Source organism: Diceros bicornis, chromosome 6 (genome assembly GCF_020826845.1).
Source record: "Diceros bicornis minor isolate mBicDic1 chromosome 6, mDicBic1.mat.cur, whole genome shotgun sequence".
In the NCBI taxonomy this organism is placed as follows: domain Eukaryota; kingdom Metazoa; phylum Chordata; class Mammalia; order Perissodactyla; family Rhinocerotidae; genus Diceros; species Diceros bicornis.
Window position 1 is genome coordinate 11,424,947 of NC_080745.1, and position 18,466 is coordinate 11,443,412.

Here is an 18,466-nt window from a genome sequence, read left to right on the forward strand (position 1 = left end):
GTCCTTTTTCTTTTTTCTTGGTTAGTCTAACTAAAAGTTTGTCAACTCTTAGTTTTGTTAATCTTTTCTATTGTTTTCTTGCTTTTGATTTCATTTATTTCTGCTCCAATGTTTATTATTTTCTTCATTCTGCTAACTTTGTACTTAGTTTTTTTTTTCCTAGCTCCTTGAGGTGCAAAGTAAAGTTGCTTATTACAGATTTTTCTTTTTCCTTGATGTTTTCATTGCTGTTAACTTCCCTCTTAAACTGCTTTTGCCGCATCCCATACATTTTGGTATGCTATATTTCCATTTTCATTTTTCAAGATTTAAAAAATTTTCCTTTTGATTTCCTCTTGATTTCCTGGTTATTCAAATAATTTTCTTGTATTTGATATTTTTAAGCTTTCTTCATGTTATTCATTTCTAGTTTCATACCATTGTGGTTGGGAAAGATACTTGGTATGATTTCAATCTTCTTAAATTTGCTAAGATTTGTTTTGTGGCCTAACATATGATCTACCCTAGAAAATGTTCCACAGGTAGTTAAGAAAAATGTGTATTCTGCTGCTATTTGATGGAATGTAATGTATATGTCTGTTAGGTCTTGATTGATTTATAGTGTTGTTCAAATCTGCCCTTTTCTTATCAATTCTCTGTCTGGATGATGTTTCTATTGTTGAGAGGGGGGTATTCAAGTTCTCCACTATTATTGTATTGCTGTTTATTTCTTCTTTTGTTCTGTTAGGAATTGCTTTATATATTTAGCAGGTCTGGTGTTGGGGGGCATAAATATTTACAATTGTTATAACTTCTTGATGGATTGACCTCTTTATCATCATATAACGACCTTCTTGTTTCTTGACCATTTTTAGCCTCAAGTCTGTTTTGTTTGATATAAGTGTAGTTATCAAAGCTGTCTTTAACTTGGTTACCATTTGCTCGAAATATCTTTTTCCATCCCTTCACTGTCAGTCTATGGGTGTCTTTAAAGCTAAAGTGAGTCTCTTGTATGCAGCATATTGTTGGATCTTATTTGTATATCCATTCAGCAATTCTAAGTTTTTTGATTGGAGAATTTAATTCTTTTATGTTAAAAGTAATTCTTGATAAAGTAAATACTTCCTATTTCTATTTTGTTAACTGTTTTCTAACTGTTCTATAGATTGATTGTTCCTTTCTTATCTTGCTGTTCTTTTGTTATTTGATGACTTTTTGTAGGAGTATGCTTGGATTCCTTTTTGGTACTCTTTTGTGTGTCTACTATAGGTTTTTCCTTTGTGGTTATCAAGAGGCTTTCATAAAATATATTATAATATCCTATTTTAAGCTGATAACAACTTAAGATTGATATTACATATAAATGTTATCCTTTTACTTCTCGATCACACACATTTTAGGTTATCAATGTTACAATTAACACACTTTTTATATTGTGTATTCAATAACAAATTATTGTAGTTATGGTTGTTTCATATATATATATTTTTTTAACTTTTAAACTAGTGTACTACGTGAATTACACACCAACATTACAATATTGGAGAATCTGTCTTTGATAATATATTTATGATTACTGGTGAGTTTTACAAATATGTTAATATGTTTTCATGATGTTAATTATCATCCTTTATTTCTACTTGATGAACATCTTTTAGCATTCGTTGTAAGGCAGGTCTACTGGTTATGAACTCCATCCTTTGTTTATTGGGAATATTATTATCTATTCTTCACTTAGAAGAACAGTTTTTCTGGGTATAGTATTCTTGCTTGACAGTTTTTTTCTTTCACTATTTGAATATATTATCCCTCCCTCTCCTGGCCTGCAAAGTTTCTGTTGAGAAATCCAACCTAAGTCTTATGGGGCTTCCCTGTACGCGACAACTCACTTTTCTCTTGCTGCTTTCAAAATTTTCTCTTTCTTTGACTTGTGACAATTTACTTATAATGTGTCTCAGTATATCCCTTTCAGGTTCAACATATTTGTGTTCCTTTGGGCCTCGTAAATCTGGATGTCCATTTCTCACTCCATGCTTGATAACTTTTCAACTTTTATTGTTTTAAAATACTTTCCCTTTCTCTTTCTTTTCTCAGTCTAGGATTCTCCTAATTCATATATTGGTTCTGTTGAAGATGTCCCATAATTCGTAGTCTGTCTTCATGCTTTTTTCTTTTTCCTCCTCTGATAATTTCAAACGACCTATCTTTTAGTTCACTGACTCTTTCTTCTGCTTGCTCAGGTTTGCTGTTGAAGCTCTCTATTGTTTTCTTTAGTAAAGTCATTGTGTTCTTCAGCTCTAGTTTTCTATTTGCTCTTTTGATGGTTTCTATTTCTTTGTTGATCTTTTCATTTTGTTTATGCATTGTTTTCCTAATTTTGTTTACTTGTCTGTGTGTTCTTATAGTTCACTAAACTTCTTTAAAAGGATTATTCTGAATTTTTTATCAGAAAGTTCACTTTCTGATAAAGTCAGTTATTGGAGCTTTATTAGTTTTCTTTGGCTGTGTCATGTTTACCTGACTATTAATGATCCCTGATTCATTGTGTTGGTATGTGTACATGTGACTAAGCAGTCTCCTCTTCCCTACCTTACAGGTTTGCTTTGGCAGAGATAGTCTGCCACTAGTTAAGACAGCACCTTCACTAGTTAGCTCAGCTTGGGGATCTGGACAGGTGAGTAGATAGCATACTTGTGTAAGTGGGGCTTGCTATTGGGGTCTCTATTTGGATGAAGCCATTGCCTGAGCTCTGAGGTCAGCGAGGTGCCACTGGCTGGGAACATATGGATGGAACCACTTTCTTGGTTTCATGCCCAAGTGTGGCTGTAGAATGGGCTCCATAGTTGCCCTGATTCTCTGGTCAGGCCTCTAGTACTCTACTCAGTAGTAGATGGGGCCATGAACCCATTTCCCTGCCTAGGCAGAGTGGCAGAACAGACTCCAAGGCCAGCATGGTTCATTGGCTAAAGACCTGAATCAAGCAGAATGCTACCAAGTTCTCTGGTCAGACACGGCCACCAGCTCAGCTCTGCAGACAGGAAGATTTGCTGGCTGCAGTCTCTGCTTGAAGCCACTGCAAGTGAGGCAGTAGGATGGGCTATGCAGCTTCTTGGGTATTCTGGTTATGCTGCCTGGTTGAGGAGAACTGGGGGCTATATTCGCCATTTGGTGGGGCTAGGAATTTGCTTCCCTGCATGGGTGAGGGGGCACAACAGGCTCCAAGGCCTGCACAGCTTGTTTGCTGGGGACTCGAATCAGGCAGAACGGCCCACAAAGCTCCCTGGCTAGATAGGTCCACTGGCTTGGCTCTGCAGATTGGCAGAACCACTGGCTGGGATCTCTACTCAGGAACTGCTGATAAGAGGAACATGGTCTGCTGATATCTGAGTGCTAGTTGCTATATGGCCTGGCCACCTTCTCCTTCCCAGATTCCTGCAGATTCCTCCTGTGATCCTAGTTAGGTGAGACTAGAGTAGGCCTCCTTGGAAGCATCCCCTAACGCTGGGCAAGGCTAGATGTTCACCTTGGGTTCCCGTTTTCGTATTGCAGAATCTATAGGCCCAGAAGGGCCCTCTCAGTGCAGTGCTAGGATGGCCTGGGAGAGGGGCAGTGTGGTTAGAGTGTAGCCATTCTGCGTACCCTTCTAATGTGGTCCTTCTTGGACTCTGTGACCCAAGGGGTTGCTTCAGTCTCACTTCCATGCATGTTCTAGGATTCTCAAAATGGAGTCTTACCTATGGATAGTCCTCAGGAATGTTAGTGTGGAAGGAAAACTGGATCAGATTGAAAAAGACTTAATGAGAAGGGATCTGAATGACTGGAATGTCTGGCTCTGTTAGGAGAGGAGCAGACTTTAAAGCCCAGGAACGTGGGCACCAAGAGTTTCCTTTATATCATGAGAAATATTAAGGGTATGGGAAGGGAGCTAACATTTCTGAAGGATGCAGTAGGTTCCAGGGCCTTTTCCAATAGTGTCTGGGAGGTTATGTGGATTGTGGGCCTGGGACATGAAGCTGTCTGTGGTCAGCAGCCTCCTCACAGAGAATGCTCATGTGTGCCAACCCACATCCTGGTGTCCAGAGCTGACAGGCCCAGGCATTGTCTCCATTCTGACTCCCCTGAGCTCTCCAAGTACTTTTTGCTGTCTCTGAGCTCATCTTCCCCTCTTCCCCTGGGGAAAAGAGGGAAGGCATTAGCTATTGGCACTGAGTGTTTAACAGGGGCCTGGCCCTGAGGTGAGCACACTGCAGCCCATAGCATCAACCTCATGGCACCCTTTAGAGGAGATACCATTATCCTCATCTTTTGAGTGAGGAAACTGAAGCACAACAAGATTAATAACTTGATAAAGAGATTAAGTAATAGCCAGTGAGTGACATACATATGGTTGCATTCACATTTCAAAGACGTTTTGATATTTTTCAAACAGCAAAATTTGGCCAAAACCCCGTGTGTCCCAGCCATTGGGGACAGACAAAGGCCAGGCTGTGGGGAGTGGGACTCATCCATGTCTGCGTCCACAGGACACCAGAGTACTTTGTCCCCGCAGGAGGAGTATAGATAGACGTCTCACACAGTGGAGCAATGCTCACCAGGTAACAAATTTCTTGCTGATCAGCAACAAAGTCCAACTCCTTTTGACTGTAAACCAAGATTCAATATATATGTACAATTCAGTACCCAAGGGGCTCTTAAGAATCTTTGGTGCTTTCGAGGTTGGGCTAAGGGGGTGGGAGTGACAAAGCAGTTCTGCAGAGTGTCTGGGCAGGGGGAAGGATCAGTGACAGCGTCCTGGAGGGAGGCTGGGAGCAGATGGGTCGGGGGTGTTGGCACCATGAGCAGCAGCTGTTGGGGAAGCACTGCTGGCTGGGTCGAAGGCAGATCTCTGAGCTGCAGGGCATCTGTGTGCAGGGGGGCTTCACTAGGGTGAAGCTGATGTACCTCCCCTGCAGGGAAAATAAGACAGAGAAGGTCACTGAGAAGCCATTGCAATGGGGACCAGAAGGCTGTGGTTTCCTTGGCTCAAGGGGGTCGGGCTCTGGACCCGTCAGGACCCACAGGGTGGACGTTTGTTGATGCCCTTCCTTTTCCTGGGTGATGGCTTCTAGCCAGGAGTCCTATTCTGAGATGCTGTTCAGACATGGGAAATCTGCCCTGCCTTCCCCGGCAGCTCGTTTTCTGACTCTGGACTCCTTTTGCTCTAGTGTTGAACTTTTCTGCTTCCCCCTGGACTGGAAGCCTGGGGAGCAAGGATGAGCCTGACTGCTGCCTCTGCCTCAGTGTTGCCCATGCTCTCTCGATGACTGTGTACTGAAAGGATGAGCCCTCACCACAGCACTCAGGCTGAGCTCCGGTCCCCAGGGCAGGTGGGGACACCCTCAGATGAGTGACAGGCTGTGGAGGCAGCAGCACCCATGGGCATCTTGTTTCGGAAAGAGAATAATACTGCTTCTAAAAGCCCACTTGTCCAGCCACCAAGAACCAGTGTTCCCTGAATGTGGCCAATACAGCCCTCACAACAGACCCTGGGAATGACAGGGCCATCCAGGACCCCTGGCAAGGTCTGTGCCAAGGGTCTGAGCAGGGGAAGCCCTGGTACACGAGCCCCAAGAGAGCCAAGAGCACCGCTCTCCTTGGGGTCCAGGGCCTAAGAAGGGCAGCCCTCCTGTGGTTTTGGGGTAACCATCATGAGATCATGACTGCTGACCCGAAAGGGGGGCAGTGAGAAGGATGGAGCCTGATTCAGGGTTCAAGTCCAGCTTGGCCACTCTCAAGCTTTGTGATCTGTGACAAGTGACTCAGCCTCTCTGTGCATCAGCTGCCCCCTTGGTAACACTGGGATGATAGTAATCCCTACACGTACAGTTGGTGGATGAAAAGAGGGCAAACCTATAAAGTTCTTAGGCTAGCAAATGGCAATGGGAAGGACTCAATAAAAATTAGCCACATTATTAAATTTCAAGATGACGATTGTAGGGCCGGCCCCGTGGCTTAGCGGTTGGGTGCGCGCGCTCCGCTGCTGGTGGCCCGGGTTCGGATCCCGGGCGCGCACCGACGCACTGCTTCTCCGGCCATGCTGAGGCCGCGTCCCACGTACAGAAACTAGAAGGATGTGCAACTATGACATACAACTACCTAGTGGTGCTATGGGGGGAAAAAATAAATAAATAAAATCTTTAAAAAAAAAAAAAGATGACAATTCTAGCAATATGGCTTCTCACCGTTGTCTCAAGCAATGATACATGGATGGAACCTTTACTACATGTTAAAACCAGTCACTGTTGGGCAGACAATATTGGGGAGGGTGTCACCATGCCCTCCATCACTCCTGGCCTCCTTGTGACCAGCCCAGCAGAGTCTCAGTGGAGGGGGAGGAGCCAGCAGACTCGCAGGGTTGGGTGGGCAGTGAGGACGACGATGACTGGGAGGCCAATAGCCCTCACTGGCCTGCCTTCCTCTCCAGCCCTTTTTACTTAGGTCTGGAAGGGCCGGGAATTGCTCTAGATAAGAAAGATCCTGACACTCCTGACATGACAATGCAAAGGAAATGCATGGGTGTCATATCCAGAATGGTGCTGGGAGGCTCAAGAGCACCATGTCTCCATGTCTTGGCCATTCCTCCTTGGCAGATGACCCACAGTCCCAGAGGGCAACTGTCAAGGGCCAAAATCAAAGGCCCTTCCCCCTCGGGGAACATGCCTGACCCCTGCTTACCTTGTCCCTGGGCTGACACCACATCAATGGCACCTGGTTGCAGCTCTGAACAAAGTTACACAAGGTATCCAGTTTGCCCTGAAAGGCAAATATGGCTGTGATGAACCTATAGGCGTGGACACTGTCTCCAGAGGGGTGGTGTCCCCTCCAGCTCCCAGTGGCTTCCGGGGGCTCTGACCCATGAACTCGCCGAGACAGCACTGCAGCCTCCACCTAGGGGACGGTGTCTGGTGCCTTTTGAACGGGGGTGGTCACTGTGGGACACAGACTGTTTTGGAATCTGGGACAAATCAGTATTTTCGGTGCAGGAGGAGAAGTCAGGGGCTACTTTTAGAGAAAAAGTTCAGAGGTTGGAGGAGATATGTGGTGGCCAAGGAGAGGTCCTGAAGGGGAAACGCGAGGTGAGTGTGGGAGACCTGGGCAGGAGCCAAAGAAGGGGGGAAGAAGCGCCTTATTTGGGGGGCACAAGGAGAAGGCAGGGAAGAGGACCTATGCCTTGCTCAGGGGTCCAGTTCCTGATACAGGGGTGGGGGGTGGGAGAGGCAGCCGGAAGGGAAGGCAGAGAAGAGACCAGAAGGTGTCCCTGGACCCAGTGGTGGGGGGCATCATGGCTGCAAGTTCCTAAACTTCGGGCCACTCTGGGTCCTGGTGGGGTGGGGGTCATGCCCTCTGAGCAAGAGCAAGCCTCTGGCAGGAGGCTTCCTCCCTCCCTGGAAGGTGTGTTTGGCTTCTCTGTGCCCCCACACTGACCGTCAGGGGAGAGGCAGGCCTGGCTCTCCAGCTCCCATCTGAGGCTCCGAGGAGGAACAACAGATCCAAGCAGGGAGAGAGGCAGGACCAGGGAGCAGGAGGGCAAAGCCGGGCAGAGACCATGGGGTGCTTTCCTCCTCACCACCGGCCACCCGGGGCCCTCTCCAGCCCTGTCATCTCCTGCCTCCTGGTGGGCTGGCTTCTCCCTCACCAGGCTGGGGCCACAGCACTCTCTGGGGAGGAGGTTTCCTTCAGGCCCCCTCCTCCTGCACCTCTGTCTCCCATCTCAGTGGCCACAAGGACATGCAGCTGGTTCTTCCCCTCACTCTGCTGAGGGACCCTCTGCAGGGGCAGCAGGAGCCACTGCCATTGCTGGGTAGTTTACTGGTGTAAGAACTTGGCTCAGAACATTCCTTTTTTGTTGTGACCTGCACAGGCCTGTCTGTGATGTAGTTTCTCTTCACTCATCTACCTGGTGGCCGGTGAAGCCCAGCCATCGCTGGAGCTGATGACAAACCTCGGAGACCCAGGGACTGGCCGGCTGTGAGCCAGCCACCAATGTCCAGAAACCGGGGCCCCTTCCAAAGGGGAGACTTGAAGCTAGGACACTGCTGGTGGTGGTGTGAGCATGAGCCCCCATAGTTTTTCTCCTACGCTGGCCATGAGGGTCGAGAAGGCCTCGGGTTTTTGTCAGGCACTGAGTGATCAAAGTCCCGTACCCAGAGAGCTCATCTCCACCCAAGCCATGCCTTCAGGGCCAGGCCTGTGTGGCATAAACTGGCTGCCCCCTCTTCCCACACCCCAGCCTAGGGGTCACAGGCCCTCTCTAAGCGCCCTTCCTACCTCCATCTGTCTTATCCGGTCTTGCTGGCACCCACAAGGGACAATCACTGTAGGGCATGTCTCTGGCTCCTAGGAAGAAAAAACACTGTCTGCTTCCTGGTCTGGTGGCCTCTGGGGTAGAGACACATGACATCTGTTGCCCCAGCACCTGTCAAAAACCCGCCACTCAGCAAATGCTTGTTGGAGAGTTCAAAGGCAAAGGAGCAGCATCCTGCACCAAAGGAGAGGGGCCCGGTGTGAAAAACAAGCAGACTCATTTCAGTTTTCAAACATGGCTCTTTCCCAAAAGGCCAACAAATCCTGTCCCCTCCCCTTGGTTTCCAGGAGGCCGCCCTTATTGGAGAAGCCTGGTGTGAGGTCATGCAACGTCATGGAGGGCCGTCAGGGCTGCGAGCATTTCCAGGTGACACGGCTGTATTCCCTGCCTCGGGCAAATCCAGCCTCCCCAGGCCACACTGCAACTAGCACAGAGGCCAGTCCTGGGCAGTGAGGCCTGCTGCCCTCCAGATCCCAGGCCCAGGTCCCCGTGCCTCGGGACCCCGGGCCCCACCTCTAACGACTTCTTATGGGCACTGCTCTGGCCCCCACGCCCAGCGAACCACAGCCTGCTCACCTAACCCTTAGTCCCTGTGCTACCCTGGGCTGGGCCGCCCTCACAGCTCAATGCCAGGTAAGACTCCCTCACCCTCCTCAGCCCTGCAGTCCCTAAAGGCCAGCCCCAGCCAAGCCCCTCACCCCGCCAGAGGACAGGGATGAAGACCAAGGATATGGAGCCCAACATACAAGAGACCTGGAGGGGGGACGAGGTCCCTGAAACCTGAGACCCCTTTTCCAAGAACTCACCTGAGTCCTGGTGAAGGACCATCCTACAAACAGTCATTTGGGAATTGACCCAAAAGCCCCATTTGTTTCAGTAGGGATCCTGGCAGGCTACCTCAAGTTGCTAACTCAGTGACAAAGGCCCTGGGTCAGGCTGGGTTGGGAGCACAGAAAGGGTTTTTGTGGGTGACATTTTGTGTCCCACGTCCTTCCCAGGTCTCCCCCTGCTCCTCTGTCTCCTTTCTGCCAGCTCTCTCTGCCCAGGTGCTTGGGAGCTGGCGGGCGGGAGTGGAAACAGCCCGACAGGCTGCAGGAGGCCTGTTTGGGAAGCTCAGTGTGTGCATCACGCATGCTGACAGCATCAGGACCTAACAGCACCTACCTTTTCTGGTTTCTGCACTGGTGGTGGCTCCTTGACGGTCTAGAATGTTAAAGAGACAAACACAGGCTGGAAGGGGCAGGGAGGGCTCTGGCTCAGCCCCGCAAGCAGGACGGGACCCTGCTCTGCAGCACAGGGACAGAACAAGGGGTGTCAATCTGGGCGCCCGCTGCCTGTGGTCTGTGGTTAACAGGCTCCAGCTCCCTGAGCCTTGGGCTGCTCGGTGTCCAAGGGGAATGGGTACCTCCCTGGAGGGTGGACAGGGAGACAGCAGACTAAGGTCCTGGTCCCTGATAGAGCCACCCCGCCTGGTCCTTTCCTCAGCAGCCTTACATCATGTGAAGACAAGAGAACACTCCCCACTTCCATCCTCCTCGTCTCCCCTCCCCATGCCCTGCAGCCCTCCCTGGCCTCGCAGCCCTCAGGGATGACAGGCCCCTGCCCCTGAGCTTTCTCTCATCACTGCTCCCCCTTTGTAGAAATTCTATGGCCTTGCGTCCTGCGGCTTTGCTTAGGCCTTTCACACCTCTGCCTCCACCTCCCTCTCCATCCAGCTCTCTGGCATGTGTCCTTGCAAACCCAGGGAGCCAGAGCCTCTGCCTTCCCTCCCTCCCCCGGGCCAGGCCCTGTCCTTTGCTCTTGTTCTCGTTACACAAGGCACTTGCCACACCCTATGAAGGTTGACATTTTACCCTCAATACCCCCGGGCACCAACGCCAGAGCAGACACTAGGCTGTGGCCCCCCACTCTGTCCTTTTGTGCCCAGCTCGGGGCCCAGCATGTCCTGGTGCTCAGTAACGACTGAGGAGGGACTGACGGAAGGCACTAGAGATGTGCAGAGATCCATGCTGGTTTTCAAAGGTTCCGAATAGTACCAGCCAGCATCAATCTCTCTTTGGGGCCCTCTGTGTCTCCTGCAGACCCTCCTTCTTCCCTCAACAGCAGAGGCCTCCTCCTGGCTCTGGTCCACCTGAGTCCTCCAGAAGCTTGGCCACTGTGAGGCAGCCCTGGTCTCAGGGGCCTGGGGTCACCTCTCCCCAGGGGCAGGGCAGCCCGTAGGCCACCTCCCTGAGGCACCCATGAGGCAGGAGGCTCCTGAGAAGCCCAGGCTGTGTGTGTGACCGGGAATGGAGTACAGAGCCTGCGCCTCTGGTGCTCACGTGACGACCCTGGAGCTGACAGGAACCTGCCCACAGGCAGGACCATGGGGCAGGAGAGCGTCCAGGTCCCTCAGGGGGTTGGCGAGGTCCTAGGCCACAGGACTGTGGGCAGGGGGCACTCACCCTCCTGCAGCACCAGATGCACCAGATCAGCACCGGGAACATGAGCAGGGCTGGGATGAGCACAGGGAAGAAGAAATGGTTGCTGGGGCTCAGGCCTTGTGGGACCACAGTGGGCACTGTGGTCTCCTCCTGTGTGACAATGGTGGGCACCGTGGTCTCCTCCTGTGTGACAGTCGTGGGCACTGTGGTCTCTTCCTGTGTGACAGTCGTGGACACTGTGGTCTCCTTCTCTGTGACAATCGTGGGCACTGGGGTCTCCTTCTGTGTGACAGTCGTGGGCACTGGGGTCTCCTTTGCTGTGACAACCGTGGGCACTGGGGTCCGCTTCCGTGTGACTGTCATGGGCACTGGGGTCCTCTTCCGTGTGACAGTCGTGGGCACCGGGGTCGTCTTCCGTGTGACAGTCGTGGGCACCGGGGTCGTCTTCCGTGTGACAGTCGTGGGCACCGGGGTCGTCTTCCGTGTGACAGTCGTGGGCACCGGGGTCGTCTTCCGTGTGACAGTCGTGGGCACCGGGGTCGTCTTCCGTGTGACAGTCGTGGGCACCGGGGTCGTCTTCCGTGTGACAGTCGTGGGCACCGGGGTCGTCTTCCGTGTGACAGTCGTGGGCACCGGGGTCCTCTTCCGTGTGACAGTCGTGGGCACCGGGGTCCTCTTCCGTGTGACAGTTGTGGGCACAGAGGTCTCCGTCTTTGGAACAGCCGTGGCATCTGGCTACAGAAAGGACACGTGGCAGAGGCGTGGGATGGGCCCGGGTGGCCTCTTCCCAGGCGCCCACCACCTGGCCTCCCACACCAGACATACTCGTCTGCCCGCTCCCTCTTCTCCTCAGGTTGCCCCACCTCGATGGACCACAGCAGGACGAGGAGGCCAAGGCTGGGACCAGGAGAGCCACTCTGGAGCCCTGGGCCACAGACCCCACCACTGGCTCTGCTCAGAAGCTCTGCCCCAGAGCCCTGTCAAGGTATTTCAGAATCTTCCACGGACTGACCAAACCCAGCCCTCACTGCATGCCATGTTTGACAGTACAGGGGTGTTGTGAAGACCACAAAAAGCTACAGAGACACAGACGGGTGAGGAGGGGCTGCTGGGCCCACTGAGAGGTGGGGGTGCAAGAGCAGAGGCAGGAGCCCCGGGTCCAGCCTCCATCGCCTCTCTCCGCACTTCATGGCTCTGCAACCTTCGGCAAAGCGACTCAACCTCTCTGAGCCTGTTGTGTCCTGTAATGAGGAAATGAGCGGGCACTTGTTGGATTTGAGAGCGATTACAGCAAGTCCGGGACAGGCCAGGTCCATGTGGGGGCTTAAGGAACGGGAGCTACTGTGTTCCTCATGACCACGGGAAAGGGTGCCGCATCTGTGGACACGCACGCTGCACAGCCCTTCCCCACACCAAGTCTCTGCTCTCAGAGAAGCAGGAGAGGGAGAGTGGGGTGACAGAGCCTGTGCCCAGGAAACAGGGCCCTGAGGTGAGAGGCAAAGGCCAGGCTGACGGTGACGGCCCTGTGCTGGCCCAGAGCCACAGGCTGCTCTTGAGTTCTTTCTAAATGCGCCTGTCGAGGGCGGGCTGTCAGCTGGTGGGACTCCTGACGGGCGAATGCGTGAGTTCAGCTGCTGACCGGTGAGTGGATGTCCAGGGACAGCGAAGACACACACATGGAGGACCGTCAGCAGCGCTGCAACCCTCACAAGCTGGTACTGGACACACGGCGGAGGCCATAGGCGCAGGCGTCCCTCCTCCCACGCACACGTCTTCCACCACCTAACGCTCTCTGTCGCCCAAGTCATGCCACCCTGAGCTGAGGCGCCCAGATGATGAGAACCTCTGAGGAGTGGGGCCCGGGGGGCAGCACCTCCATTCCCAGGTGCCTCTCCCTGAGCTGAGTCCCCGGCCCCTCCCCACAGCCCTGACAGCTTCCCCACCCACAGAGGAGACACTTCCTGCAGAGGTCAGAGAGAGTTAGCACAGAGGGACAGCTGAGGAGCAGGAGAGAGGAAGAGAGGCAGAAGGGAGGCTGAAGACATCTGCAAAATGACAGTAGGTGTCCCCAAGCAGGCTTGGGGGCGGGGGCTGTGACAATCATGAGTGGGTTCAGAGCTGTACCAGTAGCCTGGGCACCAGTGCAGTGGATACACACCCTGGCTATGCAGGGCCACAGCTGGGCCCACTCTCCAAATCCCCTGTGCCAGGGTCCCCCATTTGGAGGGCCCAGGAACCTCAGAGGTCCTGGATTCTGGCTCCTAGCACACACCTTCCAGCCTCTCCCACTCGCCCCAGCTGGAATCCATGATGGAGCCCTGACGTCCCCACCGCTAGACCCGGGTCAGGGAGGTGGCAGCGTGGGAGACAGCGTGGGCAGAGTCTCAGCTCCATTTCTGGGGTCAGTCTGGAGTTCTAACTGGTCCTCCCCAGGTGCCTTCAATGACACTTGGTTCAGAGAGCAGAGGTTCTGCAAGGCCTGGCCAGCTGGCTGCACCCCTGGTGCTCCTATAGAAGCACTCCCAGGGCACTTCCCAAGCCTGAGCTGGGGGACAGCTCCCCGAGGAAGGCCTTAAGGTCCTGGCTGACTGTGAGATGCTCCCGAGGTGCCTGTCTGCACAAGCTACTTGCTGGGCTTGCCTGGGGCCACTGTTCCTCCTTCCTGATCCCCAGGGTGTCTCTCTCTCCACTGCAGGGACTCTGGACAGCCCGGGGGAAGGCTGCAGCCCCATCCTGGCACTCACACAGTTGATGCTCGTGATTGTCATTGTCTCTCCCATGAAGCTGACGCCATTGTCCAGGCTGCAATCAATGATGACTTTCCTAAAGTACAGGATGGGCAGATCATGACCACCAGCTCAGACAGGTACTGTTACTGCCCTTGGCTCAAACCGCAGCCAATAGCTGTCCTCACTGTACGCATTAGGGCCACTGGAGAGTAGACCACACGCATGGGTAAGCAGAGCTCAGTCCAAACACTGTAAGGTCAATCTCTGCAGTGAAGGCTGACCAGGCAGTGAGGAGCCCTGCATGGGGTCAGATGCCCTTGTGCCCATGGGCTAAGTAACTAGGCATGAACATATGGTCACCATCGTGACTCTTCGGTATTTATAGTGTATGTTGGTTTAGCCCTGAAAGTCTCCCTGGAGCAAAGGAACCCTCCCTGGGGGACACCACCTCCCGCATCCTGCCCTCCTCAGCAAATCCTGGGCCACAGCAAATCCCTGAGCACCTAGGGGGACCACCACCAGGGGCAGGTATGCTGGATGCCCTGAGTCCTCCCAGAGAAGGCAAGTGCTGTTCCAGCAGAGGCAGCATCACACATCTCGGGCACCTCACGGTGGCAAAAATTGCCCATCGGATACCCTGGAGCACTTACTGTCCAACATGCTTAAATACATGTCCTGGGCAAACTAATGAGTCTCGACTCAGATAGGTGGGTTTTTTATCTAAAAGAAAATGAAATGAGAACATCAGTGGACACGTCCATCCATCCACCTCTCCCCTCCTCCCTGCCCTTGGCAAGCAGAGCTAACGCTTGGGCAGACGCCAGCTCCTCTTCTCTCTGCCTTCTTCTATCCAAAGATACCACTGCGTTCCTACCAGGCACCAGGCACCGGGCCATGCTCTGAGGTTTAAGGGGAACAAGGCAGGCAGAGTGCCTGCTCTCAAGAGCATCACACTTGAGGGACTGGAGAGGGAGAAAGACAATGAAATAACAAACAATGAACAAAATGAATGCCAGAGAGTGATAAGTACCGTGACATCACTAGACAAGGGAACGGACAGAGAATGGAGGGGAAGGGACAGCTGCTTAGGAATGGGTGACCTGTCCTGCCTGTCAGAGACAATTTCTCTTTCAGAGAAACTAAAATATTTATACCTGAAATGCTGCTTGTCTGGGATTTGCTTCAAAATAATCGGTGGCAAGGGTATCAACAAAACCAGATTGGTCAGGGTTGATAATTATTGAAAGTAGGGGGAAGGCTGCATCAAGGTCATTACGCAGGTTCTGCTCCTTTTGTATATTATTGAAAATTTCCATTAAAAATAAGGTCTCTCTGAGGAGGCGTTCCTGGAGCTGAAACCAAATGAGGGGAAAGCCAGGGAGAGATGCGAGGGAAGAATGTTCTGGGCTGTGGGATGGCATGTGCCAAGGCCCTGAGGCGTGACTACCTGAGCTTGCTGAGGAGGACAGAAGTGAGTGAGGAGAGGTGGGCAGGCCTCGTGGGCCCTGGGAAGGGGTTTGGGTTTATTCTAGGTACAATGAATCCGTCGAGGGCTGGCCAGAGCCAGATGTGTTTTAGACAGGCAACATCCAACTGCATCAGGTACTGTGCTAAGTGCCTTACATACACTATCCCAACTAATTCTCGGAAGAGACCTCTGTCTGGAGCCCCACCAGGGCTTGCTGGTGGACTCGATGTGGGGATGAAGCAAAGAGGAGTCAACATGACATGCAGGTTTCTGATCAGAGCAACTGGGTGGATGGTGGTGCCACCTACCGAGACAGGGGAGCCTGAGGAGGGAACAGGGGCTTTCTTTGTTCTTGTGTTCTGGTTTCTTTGTGTGTGGAGTTGGTACTCACCAGGCTAAACAGAATTCCATAACTTGCAGCTGTGGAGCCTTCTCAGTCCTGAGCCCAAACTCTTTTTGTAGCCCTGAACCGTGGGTCAGGGCTATTCTCTACGGAATGGTCATTTCCTCGTAAGCAGCTCTTTGGCTCTAAATCTGTTGTCAGATTAGCTATGAACTTCTGAACTGTGTTACTCCTTCATTGGTGCTGATAATGAAAACTAATGGCCAAGTACTAATAGGGGAAAGGGCTTGGGCCTGAGGGGTGGGATGCTTGGGACTAAGTGGGAAAAAACTCCGAAAGGAATGCAATGATTTTTCCAGTAGCGTGTTCACAGGCCAGAGCAGGGAGAAGGCCACCAGTTCCAGATCCACACAAACGGGTAACAATAGGTCTCTTCTGAGAATGAGTGGGGATAGTGTTAGGTGAGGCCCTTAGTACCTGATGTAGTCAGTGCTCAGCACACATTAGCTCTCTGTATAAGGGAGTTACTCAGTCCCTAAGCCTCTCCTCAGAAAGTACAGACAGGGACACAATCCCTGAGGCTGCCTACACAACGCTGCAGTGGGGGAATGTGGCAGTGACAGTGCTCTGCCCCATTCTAGGCACCCATGGAAAGAAGGAGAGACGGCCTAGAAGTGTGCTGGGGCAGGGGAGTTGCTCCGGGTTTACCAGATGGCCCTGGAAGAAGTCACTGAACATAGATGATCAGATCAAATGAAGGCATCCAGGGGCCAACCGGGAGATTGAGGAGGAGGCAGACAGTCCAACTGTTCCCCATGCCCTCTGTGGGGAAGGTCACACCTACCTCAGCGCTGAGGTACAACATCTGCCTGCCCCAACTCTGGGCTTCCTCAGGCCTCTCAGCCATCATGGGGGTTCACCCCATGCCTCCGTATTTCCAAATACTAGGTTTCCGTATGTGCTAGAGCTGAGATAGTGCAACCACCACAGTGGCCCCACTTGGCAGTAGGGAAAGCAGAGGCTGAGAAGAGAACACTCATTGGGTCAGGGACACACAGGTGACGTGTGCTTGAGGCAGGATTCCAGGACCCAGGCCAGCAGTTAGCATTGTCTCTCAATCCAAGGTGGACACACCTTCCTGGGGAAGCTACCAGTGCACCTGGCACGGCCTCAGGGCCCTGGGGCTGCCTCCACTTCCCACCAGCTGACTCGTGGGATTTGGGTCCTCGGGTCTCAGGCGGACTGAGAGCTGAGGAAAGCTAAGGGCATGATGCTGTGAGGGCAGACCCTGCACCCCACACCCAGCCCCGGCAGGGGGAAAGCCCCGCTCCAGGTCCTCTTGTGGTGCTGGGGGCTGATGACTTCCTGGCTTGCAGATGAAGGGGAGGTGGCCAGGCTTCTCAGGTAGGTCCCTCCTCTGCTTGTCCATGCAGCCTCTATCCCCACAGCGTCCACAGAGAATGGTCAGCAAGAACTTTGAAGGCTTGGCTGGCTGAGGGGAATGTAGCCTGGCGTGGGAAATTTGTCATGTGGAGGCTGAAGGGGACTACTTACTGAAGGGCTGCGAGAATGGCAACTGATATCTGCAAATAATTTCCTCCTTCTTACTTCGAGGTATGCCTGGTACATAAAATGTCGCTTCGTATTCTTCTGCAAGAGCAACATCCAAAGGTGTGTGTGAGGAGGGGTGGAGTGCTTTCCTCCCTCTGCTCTCAAGTATGCCAGGCCACCCTCAAAATGGAACTCCCAGGACGTTCCTATGAGGAAGCAGCTGTGTCTGAACCAGCATCCGTGGGACCCATGGGCCAGATCCTCACCTGCTGGTGCTGAGGGTTTACTCTGAGGTGTCTGGGCAGGGCCTTGAGCGCCCGGGGGTCCCCTCATCATTGCCCCTGACCCACTGAGCCCATTAAAGGCACCCAGCCTCATCCCCTCCATCAGGGAAACCCAGCCATGGCTTTACAACCCTGAAATCCCGTGGTCCACCACAGGGGTGCAGGCCGTACTCTCCACCAGGCCCTCCTTCACATAAACAAGAGAGGAGTCTAGACAACTCAGGTTGAAGACATCCCTGACTCCTGTCGGAGGTGGGCACCCAGGCTGGGGTGCCCGTGGGACTTTGTGAACACCTGGGGGTCTATTCCTCCTCCCCGTCTTTCTGTGTGCCCATGGCAGGCTGGAGGCCCCAGGAGCAAGGCCAGGACTCAGGGGAGGCAGGCAAGGAGTCCAAGATCCTGCACTGGAGTATCCCCAGTGGAAGGTGAAATCTCGTCTTAGCTGCAGTTCTAGAAGCCTGGAGATGACTGCTCTTCCCCTGCTTCTTCCTGACCCTTCACGGAGCACACGCAGCACACCCTGGGAGACGTTAACATGCTCAGGTGCAGCTCTGGGCCCTAGCCCGTCGCCAGGCTGCTGGGGCTGCCCTGGCACATCCCCGCCCCTGAAGCACACACCAGGGGATAGAGAGAGGGCAGCTAGCGGGCCTGGGCGTGGGGAGTTAGCCGGGATAACATGCAGGTCTTCCTGCTGCAAGCCCAAGGTCATTAGCCCCCACCGCTGCCTCCTGGCCCAGGCCTGGCTAATTCCAATCAAGATGCTTGATTTGCCCAAGGTCCATCGACTCGAGGGCAATTCCTCAGGAATGCCAGCGTGACCTTGGACCTGGCAGTCCCCATTCCTCCTGCTTCAGGTCTTCCTGCTGCACCTAGCTTATAAAGACAAAGTCTGCACATTCTCAGCCTTGAAGAGAACAGACTCTTGGGCTGTGGGCCAAAGCTGCCCTGCGGACAAGTTTTGTTAGGTTTTCAAGTGTTTCAAGACAACGGGAGCCCACATGTAAAATGCAGGCTGCCCCTCTGCCTGCATGCCCTTCCTTCCTACCTGTGTCCCCTGCTGCCCTCAAGTCCCTCTTCACCTCTGCAGCAGGACCCCCACGGTCTCTAGGGCCTGTGGCTCTCACAGAGGGTCTGGTTAGCTCCGGAGAGTCTCCATAAGTGGAAGGCAGGGGCATGCTTTCAGATGTTTGGGTAGAAGAGACTTGGAGCTAAAGCATTTTGCTTTGTCTAGAGAGCTGCTCCTTCTGCTTTCCTGCACCCCTCACGCCAACTCTCCCAACAGTAACAACCACAGCAAGAAAATCCAGCCACAGGAAGGACTAAAAAGGGCTTGCAGGGAGCTGTA

At 52.8% G+C, this 18,466-nt stretch overlaps 1 protein-coding gene across 1 annotated transcript in view; it reads right to left on the reverse strand.

Annotated features, from left to right (window-relative positions):
• Window positions 1–4,531: 4,531 nt before the first annotated feature.
• The window catches only part of LOC131406887 (anthrax toxin receptor-like), a 60,161-nt gene continuing 46,226 nt past the window's right edge, over window positions 4,532–18,466 (reverse strand). The window contains exons 10-18 of the mRNA XM_058542752.1: window positions 16,841–16,936; window positions 14,126–14,195; window positions 13,491–13,569; window positions 11,215–11,481; window positions 10,768–10,893; window positions 9,488–9,526; window positions 8,287–8,355; window positions 6,694–6,771; window positions 4,532–4,925 (exon numbers count right to left, since the gene is read on the reverse strand). Of these exons, the coding sequence (XP_058398735.1) occupies window positions 4,701–4,925; window positions 6,694–6,771; window positions 8,287–8,355; window positions 9,488–9,526; window positions 10,768–10,893; window positions 11,215–11,481; window positions 13,491–13,569; window positions 14,126–14,195; window positions 16,841–16,936 (1,049 nt within the window). The 3' untranslated portion in view covers window positions 4,532–4,700. The remainder of the gene's footprint in view (window positions 4,926–6,693; window positions 6,772–8,286; window positions 8,356–9,487; window positions 9,527–10,767; window positions 10,894–11,214; window positions 11,482–13,490; window positions 13,570–14,125; window positions 14,196–16,840; window positions 16,937–18,466) is intronic.